General features: G+C 40.3%; 1 protein-coding gene across 27 annotated transcripts in view; it reads right to left on the bottom strand.

The window, feature by feature from the left end:
- The window catches only part of UNC80 (unc-80 homolog, NALCN channel complex subunit), a 288,619-nt gene that overhangs the window by 155,918 nt on the left and 117,757 nt on the right, over nt 1–14,944 (bottom strand). For all 27 annotated transcript variants that reach the window (XM_073633516.1, XM_073633519.1, XM_073633525.1 and 24 more), the window contains 2 exons: nt 14,765–14,872; nt 13,817–13,955 (listed from right to left, as the gene is read on the bottom strand). In XM_073633516.1, coding sequence (XP_073489617.1) covers nt 13,817–13,955; nt 14,765–14,872 — 247 coding nt within the window. The remainder of the gene's footprint in view (nt 1–13,816; nt 13,956–14,764; nt 14,873–14,944) is intronic.

The following is a 14,944-nucleotide window of genomic DNA, read 5'->3' as shown; positions in this document are numbered from 1 at the left end:
GATCAAGCCATAATAAATTTGATATTAATAGTGGGTCATTTTCTGAAGCCTCTATAAATACCCATAATGGGATTTCCTGTTTTGCATGGTATTTGGACAGACTGGCCAAATGTGCTGCTCTGTAGTAGTTAGTAAAATTAGAGTATCCCAGGCCTCCTTTATTTTTGGGAAGATGTAGTGTGTGTATAGGTATACGTGGTTTAGAAGAGCCCCATATAAACGAAGTTGCTCTTTTTTGTACTATTCTCAAAAAATAGGAAGGAATTGGAATAGGGAGGACTCTGAATAGATAAAGCAATTTGGGTAGAATAGTCATTTTGATTGCATTAATCTTCCCTATCCAGGATAAAGGAAGTTGCCACCATTGTTTTATCAGATTTGTGATCTGTCTTAATACAGGAGGATAATTGGTTGAGAATAAGTCAGAATGAGATGCTGTTAAATGAATTCCAAGATATGGGATTGATTTTTCTGCCCATGTGAATGGGAGTGCAGCCCTAGCCGGGATCAATTCCATGTTTGTGAGTGAAATATTAAGCATTAGGCATTTCTTAGGATTAATCATAAGGCCGGATAGGGCTGCAAATCCATCAAGAGCTGGTATTAAGTTAGGACCAGAGACCTGTGGTGATGATAGAAAAAGTAATATATCGTCTGCAAATATACATAATTTGTGTGTAATACCTCCTACTTCAATGCCAGTTATAGTTTGGTTTGTTCTGATGTATTGGGCCATGGGTTCGAGTATAAGGGCAAATAATAAGGGAGATAATGGGCAACCCTGTCGGGTACCTCTTTCGATATTAAAGGCTTCAGATTTGTATCCAGCATATTTTATATAGGCTTTGGGATTATTATATAATGCTTTGATCCATGTTAAAAAGTGGGGTCCAAAACCCCATTTTTGTAATGAATATTGCATATATTGCCAGGATACTGTGTCAAATGCCCTCTTAATATCGAGAGATAGAAAACATAAAGGGATTTTCCGTTTTTTAGCAATATGTGCCAATAACACTGCCCTGCGTATATTATCGCCTGCCTGTCTATTTGGCATGAAGCCTACTTGATCTCTATGTATTAATTTTCCTATAATGCTATTAAGGCGTTTTGCTATTATTTTTGCTAATAATTTAATATCGAGGTTTAACAGAGAGAGAGGCCGATAATTCACACAGGAAGTATCATCAGAAAGGGGTTTTGGGATCATACAAACAATTGCCATTAGTGTTTCTTGCCGAAAAGAATGTCCATCTAGAAGTTTGTTAAACGTTTCAGTGAGAATGGGAGAGAGTATTTCTGAGAATGTTTTATAGTATAAAGCCGAGTAGCCGTCTGGGCCTGGTCTTTTGTTAAGTTTTAGGTCTTTTATGGCGTTAGCAACTTCATCTATAGTTATAGGCTCATCCAAACTGCTTTTTTGATTCTGAGATAACTCAGGTAAGGTTATTTTTGAGAAGAAGGATTCAGCCTCTGTAGGATTAAATTCATTGTTTGTCTTATATAAAGTTGCGAGATGTGAGTGAAATTTATGGACTATTTTAACTGGATTACAAGTGTAAACATTTTTTGATAATTTCAAACGTATTGGTTTGAAAGATTTGTTAGTTGAATTTAATGCCCGAGCCAAATATGTACCTGGTTTGTTTGTATTCATGTAGAAATTGTGTTTGGAGCGTTTGAGGGATTTATCAACTGACTCAGTGAGAAATAGATCGTATTCCAATCTAGATTTTTCCAGATGAGATTTTGTACTCTGAGATGGATTATCTTGAAATGATATGTAGGCTGCATTAAAATTGAGTTCTAGTTTTTTTGCTAGATTTTTGCGTTCCCGTTTAAATAGTGCCATTTGTCTTTGTATTGTACCACGCAAGACAGGCTTATGAGCTTCCCACAGTGTTATTGGGGAGATGTCTGTTGTATTATTAATTGATATGTATTCCTTTAAAGCTTGTTCAATGGCCATCTGATGTAGTGGGTGTTTGAGCATTATGTCCGGTAAGTACCACGTTGGGTCATGCGCTTTTGGTATGGCTGAGGCTATAGTAGTGTATACTGCATTATGGTCAGACCATGGAATCGGAATTATATCTGATGCAATAATTTCTGGTATCATTCCTATTGTTAGAAAAATATGATCTATTCTGGTGAAGGTTTGATGAGGGTGCGAGAAATAAGTGAATTTCTTTTTCATTGGGTTACTTTCTCTCCACGAATCTACCAGATTGTATTTGGAAAGAAGTTGAGAAAAAGGTAATCTAGAGGTTATTTTGGATGGTGTAAAAGGTGATTTATCTAGAAATGGGAGGAGGACCTGGTTCAAATCCCCACACATTATCACTGTTCCTATTTTGTGTGTATTAATCACTTGTAATATATGTGAGAGGAATGGTGTAGGTTGTTTGTTAGGAGCGTAGTAGGAAATCACCGTGATTGCTGTATCCATTATATAACCCATGAGTATCAGGTATCTACCTTCTGGGTCTTTAATTTCTGATGATAAGGTGAATGGTGTGGATCGGTGAAATGCAATTAGAGTTCCCCTTTGCTTGGTACAGGCAGAAGCCGTGTAAATTTGTTGATAAAAAGGAGAAATATATTTTGGAGTAGAATCTTTGGTGAAGTGTGTTTCTTGGAGGCATACTATGTGAGCCTTCTTGTTATGGAAAGTACGGAAGGCTTTGGTCCTTTTTTGAGGGACATTTATTCCCTGAACATTCAGGGAAAGTATATTCAGTGGTGCCATGGCAATAGATCAAATAGTTTTGACTTACTTTTTGTTATGCAGAGCTGACTGCGCAGCTCAACCTGTGTGGACTGAAGAGATGAATAGATAGAAAAGAAACCAGTGAATTCTGGAGTAAAGAGTAAACAAAAAACATATGAGATTAGATGATACATTGTATAAATTATTTTTTGCAAGTAATCACAATTTACCCGTGAAAGAGAATAAATATCTCTCTCAGGGGAATAAGTGCCTTCGTCACACTCCCACATAATATGGTTGGGAGAATGAGGAGGGCTAATGGGGGTACACGGATCTTCCGCTTACAGGAGAGAAGTGCTATGTCAAAAGACATCAAAATGATGTTTCATTAATTGGAGTGCAGAATATAGTTTTTGTTGAAATTATTTATTCCAGGGTGGTTGTATATGGTTAGTCTTGCCCTAGGCTAAATAATTCAGTTAGAAAGGTACTGTTATTAACTTTGGTATTGATGAAGATAGTTTGAATTATTTTGGGATTTTAACCCTTTTAGAGTAAACAATTACATATTTTATTCATATGCAACTGTTTAGATATGTTAACTCATAAAATTGAGGTTGTATTGCTTCAGATTAGAATAAACAAAAACATAATTCTAGGAACTAGTTAGGTAATAATATATTTGTTTTAAGAAAAGAAAGAAAAAGCTTCCATTACTTCTGGATTATTGAACATATTTGTCCTAAAAAGTAATAAATCTATTGTTATTACCTGATAATATATAACTGAACAAGAATTTCCTTATTTCACTTATATATTCTAAGGTTATATGAATCAGAAGTAATAAGAAATATAACTGGAATGTAACATGATCCCACACAGTGTGTGACTATCAGAATGCAGTTACATTCAGTTATAAATATAGGTTTTTTATAGAGAACCATCTCTTAGTATAATAAATGAAGAGATATCAGGAATTAGGATGTCAGTCCATTGAATCTTCTTGGTCCATGGATGATGTGGCATAACGGCCTCTTTTGTGAGAATGATGATTCCCATTTTGTTCTGAAATTTTCTGGGTGCTGCCTGAAGGTGAAGATGATGCCATTCTTCTGCGTGTGGGAGTGTTGCTGCTTGTGGGTTCTGTCAGATTTAATTTTAAAAGGGTTTGTTGTAGTTCATCTGCTGATCTGCTTCTGTAAATTGTACCTTGGTAGTTAAATCTGACTGAAAAGGGGAAGCCCCATTGATACATAATGTTGTGGCGTTGCAGTTCCATTAGTTGGGGTTTCATGGATCGTCTTTTAGTAATAGTAAGTTGGGATAGGTCAGCAAAAATTTGATAATTGTGTCCTTGAAAATTAAGTTCCTTTTTTTCTCTTGCAGCAATTAGTATTTGTTCTTTTGTTCTGTAATAATGAAATTTTGTGATTATATCACGTGGGGGTCCATCTTTCTTTTTGGCTGTGAGGGCTCTGTGTACTCTGTCCAGTTCTAAACGTTCAATAGGGATATCTGGCTTTAGTTCTTGTAATAGAGCAGTAATAGTAGATTGCAGGTCTGTCACAGTTTCAGGTATTCCCCTTATGCGCAAGTTTGAACGTCTGGCTCTATTTTCGTAATCTTCAAGCTTAGTTTGAAGTATTAAATTCTCTTTTTTTAATTGTTCCAATTCTGTTATATTTTCTTGGGTTGTAATTTCAATTTCATCCATTTTTATTTCTAGGGCTGCGGTGCGGTTTCCCAGCTCTCTTATTTCTTTGGTTAGGCTTTTTGTTATTTGGTCTGAGGTTGGTTTTAAAGCCTTATGAAGCATCTTTTCAAATTGTAATAATATTACTGGGGATGCTGAGGAGGCTTGTGGAGAAGTTTGTGAGAGGATTTGTTCTGTATCTGACTCAAATGGAGAGTCTTGCTGTGACATTTTCTGTCTGTGAGAGCGCCCTGATGCTGTATCTTGTGAGGTGACTGGAGCTGCTTCAGCTGCAGTGAGTGCCTGTGAGCTCTTTGTAAGGTGATTTTTATTTCTGCCACGGTTTCCTCCCAGTACCATATTTCCTGCCCAAACTTTCACAGTTTGTTCCCAGGGGCAAAAAGGTTCAAATGGATACCTTTTTAGCCTGCAGGCTCCGCTTTGTTCTTCTCTTCTCTCCTCAGCGGTGTGGAGCTCTAACAATGCATGTCTGCTCCGCTAGGCTCCGCCTCCTGCCCCTCGTCACAGTTTCTTTTTAAAGAGGTTATTCTGACAGACCCAACCAGGACAGGGGCTTTTGGAGGGGACTGAAGGATGGCCTCTTGCCTACTGACTATGGGCCCTGGCACTTAAGGGAACACTACTCTTTGGGAGGTGTGTGCCTGGGGGACCCTTGGAGTGGTCTTTCTTCAGGTTTAAAGTCCATGCCTCCCCAAAACACACTGACTCTGGGAATTGGAGGACCCAGATACATATTTGGGGTCTCTTTGCCAAAACCAGCAAGGACTGCTTTAGACTGTGAGACTCAAAGCAGATGTTAATATTATCAGCTCAAAGCAACTTGATACTGGGGTCTCCTGCTATAGTCTGTTTATTAAGGTGTTAAGTGTATTTCTGTTAAAGTGTTACTAAGCCAAGAACAGTAAAATCAGCCTATATATGCAGTAAAGCATGTTTGTTATACTCACTGTGGAACCTAAGGGGTTAATCATCTGCATTGTGTAAAAAGGCTATTTGATCCTGCCTTCTCTGATCCTCCCCTTCTTCCACAGTCCTCAATCCATCTCCTGATAGAACAGAGCCTTAGGGGCACTGAACATGCTCAGTTTGATATGTGTATTTGTATTGCTAGAGAGTTTTTTTTTTCTTTTTTTTGGGAGGGTGCATGTGATCAGCACAGGGCCAATCAGCACTGCCCAGACAGAGGGTCAAGGGTCATGCAGCCTCATAGGACAGTCAGAGTAGAATGAAAAAACTCCTCCTATAAGCTTTAATCAGACACTGGTGGAAGCACAAGACTGCTAATGAGAAAAGGTATTTAGCAGTTTATATTTACTAAAATTATTGCACTTCCATGTTCTGTGTACTGTGGGAGACCAGATATCGTGAATGCAGGGTCCTGGGTTTAGCAAAACTTTAAGTATATCTCTACCATTGTGTGCCTCTTAGGTGCGCATTCCCATTGTTAATTGAGTCACCTATTGTTTCTGTCTGTCTGTCTGATCGTCTCTTGAAGAGGTGATTAATATTGTGACCACTGACCCTTGTTATTGAAACATTGTGGGATGTTTATGCTTATGATAATGTGTAATTTACTTTGCATCCAGGGTTGTGGGCTTGGTGCCGAACAGTCTGGGCATCCATTGAGCCACCTAGGTGGCTAGTTGTTTAGTTAGCTTAATGTTTATGTTGGCTGTTCCTTAGCTATGTTAATTATATTCAGGGTGGATAAAAATCAATGATTAAAAAAAAATAAAATGCAAATAATCAGTTTTTTTGATTTAAATCAATTTTTTTGATTTTTATTAAATGTATTTTACCAAAGTTAAAGAGTAAAAATCTATCTAAAGATAGTTTTCTATTTTAGATACATTAATAATTTAGTTTATTCAGCATGAAATGGAGCTTAGTTATGAAGCATCAGGCTGTATATTCTGCAATATTTACATTTTTGGTAAACTCATCCAATGAATCCAAGCTCTGCAAGATGAGATAACATGCACTGCATTGATGCATCCACACAATTTCACAGTAACCATGAGATTAAACAAAGTATTCAGGAATATTCCTTTATCCCATAGTTTTGCAAATCTATGTACACTACAAACTGTATGATTGAATCAATTCTGATATTGCTGTTTTACTAACCTGACAGTTTATTATTCTAAATAGGAAACCTTCATTTTGTTTGCAAATATTAAAGATTCTAACTACCAGCAAGAATACATCCTTACATTTAAAGAGCACCTGTCATTTCAGATCCATCATGACAGCGCCTGTTAGTGGGCAATCACTCACCTGCTGCCGCAACGTCCCTCACCTTGTTGTGTCACTGCCACATCACCAGCCGTCCCATTAAAGTGAATGGGACTGTTGGTGAGTCAACAGCGGGTCAGAGGAGGAGCCACTGTGGGACAGAGCTGACAGTTGCTCTTTACAAATTATGATTTAAATCAATTGTTTTTACTAATGATTTAAATAATGATTTAAATTGTGATTTAAATTGACTTGATTTAAATCAAATCCACCATGATTATATTACTGTTTACAGTTTGCATTGTTAGGGTAATGTGATCAGGTTCTACCTAATCTTCTGTGCTATATATTCTGTGTGAATTTTTCAATAAAGGTTCCAATTTGCATCTCAGCTACAATGCCCAATTCCTATGTCCAGACTGGAGGAAGCAATATCTTGACAGAGGCACCCAAGCTGGTCATAAAGACTAAACATGTTTTACTTTAATCCATTCCTTGCATTAAAGCAGAGTTCCACCTAGAAGTGTAATCAGCCTCCTTTCCAGCTCCAGTGCCGCATTTGGCACCTTTCGAGGGGGAGGGGGGGGGAGCAGGTACCTGTTTTTGACAGGTACCCGTCCCCACTTCCGAGAGATCTCACCGCAGAGAGATCACTTGGGAGTTCAGTCCCCCTCCTCCTTCCTCCACCGCCGGGCCATTCATAAAGCACAGTGCGCTTTGCGCATGCCCAGTAGGTAACCGGCTGTGAAGCCATAAGGCCTCACTGACGGGTTCTCTCTGGAAACATCAGCTGGGGGCAGACATCGCTGGATTCCAGGACAGGTAAGTGTCTTAATATTAAAAGTCAGCAGCTACAGTATGTGAAGCTGCTGACTTTTAATTTTTTGCTGGGGGGGCAGAACTCCGCTTTAAGGTAAAAAATAGTATCAGCATCCCCCCTCAACCGCCCTCCTACTTACCTGAACCCTCATTCGATCCAGCGATGTGCACATCTGCAGCTCCTCTCTCTCCTCACTTCCTGGTCTCACAGGCTTTGCTGAAGCAGCAAATTGGCTCCCACTGCTGTCAATCAAAGCCAGTGATGAGAAAGCAGGGGGCGGGCTGAGTCCCGCTGTCTATATCTATAAACACACACAGCGAGGCTCAGGTGTGAGCCTGCATTAATTCCCCCATAGAAAGCAAAAGCCAGAAGCGCCAGTGGGGGACCAGAGAAGAGGAGGTTCAGGGCCGATTTGTGCAATTCCATTGTATAAACCTGTTTTTTAATTAAAAAAAACAAAAAACATTTACAATCACTTTAAGGCACAATGGATCTTTCTGTCTCTCGCTGAACAATTTATAACCATGACCCGTTGATAACAGCCAGGTAACTTAAACCCAAAAGCAAACATATATTGTATTGCTGCTTACCAATTCTTAGATGTGATGACTGCACTAGTTTTCTTTTTTGGATTTTCTTTTATTTACTTTGACCTGGTGATCCGGCCAGTAAGTCTGTTGTTTTTCAAAAAATCAAGCTGTCCGACAGATGTAGCAGTTAGAGGGATGAGACAAACCATTTACCACTGACAGGGGTGCTTACAAGGATCAGCTTTTATTTACTTAATGTGGAACTCTGACAAAAAGGCAAAGTTTTGCTTTAAAGGCTAAGTTCACTTTTTTTTTTTTTTTTATTCCAGCTCCCCTATGTACCAACATACCATTAATGTATTTCTTTTGCAAAAATAAAACAGCTTTCCATTTATTCTACACACATTTACCTCACTATCATGGCTGTTTCAAAACACTTCTCTATTACTTCTGCCTTATTTCCTGGACAGACTATAGGCCATGACACAGGAAGTAGTCGACCAGCTGACCTCTTTAGTGAATAAAGGTGAACTTGGCCTTTAAGTCCTCCTTGCCTCCTCCCCTGCCAATTTGGAATGTAATTTTTTTCCGGGGTGTAGGGAGCGGCTACCTAGTTTTGACAGGTACCTGCTCCCACTTCCATTCGGATCGCCTAGGTGATCTAAGCGGTAGTTCTCCTCCCCGTGGTCTTATGGGACATGTCACAGATCCCAGAAGACTGAGGAGCCATTCATAAAGCGCTGCACTGCTCCCACATGTGAAGTGGTTAGCCATCTGTGAAGCCGCATGCAGCACAGCCGGCTGCCCACAGTTATGATGCCAGCGTGGGGGTAGTGAACAAATGGGCGAGGACGGCGCTGGATCCCTGGGCAGGTAAGTGTCCTTTTAAAGTGGGAGTAAACCCTGATAGGTTTTACCTCCTCTTTATTTCCCTGCAAAGGTAAAGCATAATGGGCTACTATGCATCGCATAGTAGCCCATTATGTGTCACTTACCTGAAACCGAAGCCTGTAATGTCACCGTTGTCCCCACTAGCAGCGAGCGTCCATCTTTACCCCTCTTCCTTCTGGGGGCGCGAACTTCAGCTCTCTGACTGGCCGGAGTCGCGTGACATCACTCCTGTGCATGCGTACGGGATCCATCAGAAACAGCATGACCCCCTTTAGAAACTGCACAATCTGTATGCTCTCTCTTTCTGTATGCTCTCTGTGTATGTGTGCTCTTTGTATGCGCTCTCTCTCTCTCTATGCTCTCTCTCTCTCTCTGTGCTCTCTCTCTCTCTTTCTCTCAATACTGTCTCTCTCTGCATGCACTCTCTATATGCTGTTTCTTTCTGTATGCTGTCTCTCTGTGTGCTCTCTCTGTATGTTCTCTCTCTGTATGCTCTCTCTCTCTCTGTATGCTCTCTCTCTCTCTGTATGTGCTCTCTCTCTGTATGTGCTTTCTCTCTGTATGCTTTCTCTCTGTATGCTGTCTCTCTGTGTGCTCTCTCTGTATGTTCTCTCTCTGTATGCTCTCTCTCTCTCTGTATGCTCTCTCTCTCTCTGTATGTGCTCTCTCTCTGTATGTGCTTTCTCTCTGTATGCTTTCTCTCTGTATGCGCTCTCTCTCTCTCTCTCTGTATGCTCTCTCTTTCTGTATGCTCTCTCTGTATGTGCGCTCTTTGTATGCGCTCTCTCTCTCTCTCTCTGCATGCTCTCTCTTTCTGTATGCTCTCTCTGTATATGCGCTCTCTCTCTGTATGCTCTCTCTTTCTGTATGCTCTCTCTGTATGTGCGCTCTTTGTATCCGCTCTCTCTCTATGCACTCTCTCTCTCTTTATGCACTCGCTGTGTGCTCTCTCTCTTTCTCTGTGCTCCCTCTCTCTCTGTATGCTTTCTCTCTGTATGCGTGCTTTCTCTCTCTGTATGCTCTCTCTTTCTGTATGCTCTCTCTCTCTCTCTCTCTCTGTACACGCTCTCTCTCTGTATGCTCTTTCTGTATTCTCTCTTTCTGTATGCGCTCTCTCTCTCTCTGTATGCTCTCTCTCTCTCTGTGTATGCGCTCCCTCTCACTGTATGCTCTTTCTTTCTCTCTGTGCGCTCTCTCTCTCTGTTTGCTCTCTCTCTCTCTCTGTGCGCTCTCTCTCTCTCTGTATGCTCTCTCTCTCTGCGCTCCCTATCTCTGTATGCTCTCTCTGTGTATGCTCTCTCTCTCTGTATGCTCTCTCTCTCTGTATGCTCTCTCTCTTTCTCTCTGTGTATGCGCTCCTTCTCACTGTATGCTCTCTCTTTCTCTCTGTGCGCTCTCTCTCTCTCTGTATGCTCTCTCTCTCTCTGTGTATGCGCTCCCTCTCACTGTATGCTCTCTCTTTCTCTCTGTGCGCTCTCTCTCTCTGTTTGCTCTCTCTCTCTCTCTGTGCGCTCTCTCTCTGTATGCTCTCTCTCTCTGCGCTCCCTATCTCTGTATGCTCTCTCTGTGTATGCTCTCTCTCTCTGTATGCTCTCTCTCTCTGTATGCTCTCTCTCTCTCTCTCTGTGTATGCGCTCCTTCTCACTGTATGCTCTCTCTTTCTCTCTGTGCGCTCTCTCTCTCTCTGTATGCTCTCTCTCTCTCTGTGTATGCGCTCCCTCTCACTGTATGCTCTCTCTTTCTCTCTGTGCGCTCTCTCTCTCTGTTTGCTCTCTCTCTCTCTCTGTGCGCTCTCTCTCTCTCTGTATGCTCTCTCTCTCTGCGCTCCCTATCTCTGTATGCTCTCTCTGTGTATGCTCTCTCTCTCTGTATGCTCTCTCTCTCTGTATGCTCTCTCTCTCTCTCTCTCTGTGTATGCGCTCCTTCTCACTGTATGCTCTCTCTTTCTCTCTGTGCGCTCTCTCTCTCTCTGTATGCTCTCTCTCTCTGTTTGCTCTCTCTCTCTGTTTGCTCTCCCTCTCTCTGTGCGCTCTCTCTCTCTCTCTGTATGCTCTGTCTCTCTGCGCTCCCTATCTCTGTATGCTCTCTCTCTCTGTATGCTCTCTCTTTCTGTATGCTCTCTCTCTCTCTGTATGCTCTATCTTTCTGTATGCTCTCTCTCTCTGTATGCGCGCTCTCTCTCTCTCTCTGTATGCTCTCTCTTTCTGTATGCTCTCTCTCTCTCTCTGTATGCTCTATCTTTCTGTATGCTCTCTCTCTCTGTATGCGCGTGCTCTCTCTCTCTCTCTGTATGCTCTCTCTGTGTTTAATGATGTCAGAATCTCCTGCACTTCCTCCACTAACAGCTCATCCGTCCTGCAATCTGCTTAGGACGGATTGCAGGAAGTCATGAAATGAATTCTGTTCGAGAAACTGCTGGCTGAGGTAAGGCCTGATTCTGGGGAGAGGGATAGAGTAATCTTTGCTCTAAAAGAGATACATTACAGCTATACTGACACATAGAGAAACTAGAATTTAGAGGGAAAAAAAGTGAACTTAGCCTTTAAAACGTGTTAGCTTGAGTTTGGCTTCAGTTGTTAGTGTATTTAATTTTTTCTGCTAGTACATCTAACACTCCCCTCATCCCGCACTGACAATGCTGCCGTCCAAAGGTGTCTCTGTTGCTCCTTCATCCAGAGCGTAGGCACCCTAATACAGAAGCTAAGTTACTGACTGGATCACCAGGTGAAAACTAAGGGATGAAAGCCTAAAAAGGAAAATGAATGCAGCCACCACAACTAATTATTGGTAAGGTGTGATATATTACATTTGGTTTTGGGTTTAATATCGCTTTAAAAAATATCTCTGTCTGTGTTACTGTTGGAGATTTTCCAATTAGAAAAAAAGTGTGAATTTTGGGTGAACATTGTATATATCTTGTGTGAAAACATTAATATACAGAGCCTTTTAATTATGGATGAATTACTATATTTTTTCACTGAACTGTTAGTGTGGCTCCCACAGCGCTGGTTTGGATCTAAACTAAATATACTGAGTAAATCATGTAATATATGGCTATATTTAGATTATTTATGCTTGTGATCCTGACTTGTTACATTTTGCATTATTTTTAATACACAGATATTTACTGTTTTCTGTTTTTTGTATCCCAGTCTGGTTTTGTGTTGAATGGACAGCCTGTCTTTCTCAGACTTTCCTCTAATAGCTCCTAGAAGCAGCTGGGAACACTTCCATTTTTCAAAATAATGCTTTCACTTCCATTTAGTTTTTCGTCAAAGAGACCCTATCACCACATTAAAATTGCACAGTTCGACAATAAAGTACATAAAATAGCTACGTGTATTTCCATTGTTTGAAATTACACTCTGTAATCATTTGGATAGATACCCTGCAGATCTCACAGGAATCCAACACTTCTAGGAGTGTAGGATCCCTAGTGCCTCCGGCCTCTCTCTTCTGTTTTACTTTATAATAAATATGGTGGTGAATCTGGGTACCACATCCACAAATGTCCCAAAAAAAAAAAATCTGACTTTTGAGGCACCACCCACAGAATACATATAAAACAAATTACATTTTTTGTTTACAAAACGTTTTAAAAAACACATCTTTAGCACAATCTAACTGGATTTACAATATTCAAACACCATGTGTAACACCTCAGATTCCACTGGCCAGCCATCTCTATGTATGACAATATTAGGTTTGTCTGCATTCTTTCATTCTTTCCACATCTTAGCATTGGTTCTTCTTTGGGACGAGAGCAACTGAATGCAAACTATTTCACAAGAGCTTTACAATGAACACCAATGCAACATAAAATTGAGCAGTTTATGTTGCTATTGTTTTTCCCATGAGGGGATTCAGTATCAGACTAATATGGCTGCATATTTTACATGACATATCTGCCTTTGCTTAGGGGTCTTTACCTCTAGAGCAGCCTTTCTCAACCTTTTCAAAACAGAGGAACCCTTGAAATAACTTTACAGTCTCAAGGAACCTCTGCTAAAAATGACTATATCTATAACTCATGATACATTAGTCAGTGGGAAGAATGCTCCTTACACTTGTGGTCATTTGGAAGAATTCCCCTCTAATGCCCTGTTCACACGATAGGATTTTCCGAAACAAAATCCATGTTTTTTTTCCGACGGATGTTGGCTCAAACTTGTCTTGCATACACACGGTCACACAAAGTTGGCTTTAAATTCTAAACATCAAGAACGCTGTGATGTACGACGAGCCGAGAAAAATGAAGTTCAATAGCCAGTGCTGCTCTTCTGCTTGATTCCGAGTATGCGTGGAACTTTGTGTGTCTGAATTGTGTATACACGATCGGAATTTCCGACAACGGATTTTGTTGTCAGAAAATTTGAGAACCAGCTCTCAAATTTTGTGTGAAGGAAATTCCGATGGAAAATGTCTGATGGAGCCTACACACGGTCGGAATTTCCGACAACAAGCTCCTATCAAACATTTTCCGTCGGAAAATCCTATTGTGTGTACGGGGCATAACAAATCACTAAAAAGATCAATGGTGTCAGTGGCAACTTATCAGAAATAAGAGAGTCAGAAATTGCTCATTGCTCTAGGAACCCCTAGCAACCTCTGGAGGAATCCTAGGGTTCTATGGAACCGTGGTCTACATTGAGCCCAGCAAAGTGGAGTATCCCAAGAAAGGTAATTAGCTATTTTAGACAAATGAAATTCCCGACTAGGTTCTTTTGGTGGATAGCTGGTTAGTCTATGACAAATTCCTGTTTTACTCCCTTATTTAACACATTCTTATTAGTTGGTATTCACCATTGCATTTCTGTACATATAGACTGTTATGATAGATCTTAAACAATGATGATTGCTGGTAAAACCTAGTAATAATATACACATCTTTTAATGCAAAGAGGAATGTCTCTTACCCGCTGCTCCAGCCATGTGTTCATCCACACTTAGAAGCAGCTCCCAAGCAGCTGGTTGGATGTCCCCATACATTTCCTCTGTTAAGATTGGAGCTGCTTTAATCAACAATGACAGGGGAGCTGGGCACAAACTCATAACCTAATTTGTACACAAAGAAGACATGTATGATTTGGAAAGTACTAAACAGATTTCAATATTTAATGAGTTCTTAAACATCTGGTATCAAAAAAACACGAGCATACTGTTTAGACTTGCCATGGACCATCATATGTCCCTCAAAACAGATTCACAGCCTTTTGTTTTGGCAGTACCTGCTAATCAAATTGCCACACATGTAATAACCACCATTCTTTCCTGACTGGCTAAATCCCATAAAGATTTTTTAAAAAGCTGGAAAATGTTGCTTTGCAATAATGAGGGCTTCAGATATTGTAAGTGTAATTGTCCAATCCTCAATTGATAATCACATCAGGCCATCTGATTGGCCAGGGTGGGACCATTCTTTGGTCAACATTAACACCAAAGCTCAGAACATGAACTGAATTATTTTCTAGAGTAGTAGGCCCATAAAAATGATTGCATTATGGACTTGTGTCCAAGAATACAAGTAACTCAAGTAAAAGAAGTCAGGTTGTCTCTGATTGCTAAGGCTGTAGTATTATAGCAATTCAAGAATGAGTATTCAGATTATTATCACAGATACTCATTGGTGTCTGACTCCAATAGGTTCTGTTTAAGCGTAGCCTCCTAAACTAGACCTATTTTACCACAACCAGCAATCAGCATAAGACCTGTCTTGAAATTCTGAATTTGAATGGACCTAGGGAAATTAACTACAGTTCTAAGTAAGAACATATTAATGCATGAGATCCGAAAGTAAGATGAGACCAAATTTTCATCTTCCTGTTCATTATCAAATGAGTTCAGCATCTTATGGAAATCTTTACCTGGTGCCTTATATATTTCAGCATACCGCTGTCCTTCTTTCCTTCTAGATTGGCTTCAGTAACTCTCTTCTTCAATGATGGGGTTCGCAGGCAAGATTTATCTGAGCACTATGGGCATAAAAACACACTATTCTCACTTCTTGCTTCAATAAAACATTTCTATTAATCTGAAAGCGCCTA

Source organism: Aquarana catesbeiana, linkage group LG06, assembly GCF_042186555.1.
Source record: "Aquarana catesbeiana isolate 2022-GZ linkage group LG06, ASM4218655v1, whole genome shotgun sequence".
NCBI classification, from domain to species: Eukaryota; Metazoa; Chordata; class Amphibia; order Anura; family Ranidae; genus Aquarana; species Aquarana catesbeiana.
This window is presented reverse-complemented; position numbering and strand designations above follow the sequence as displayed.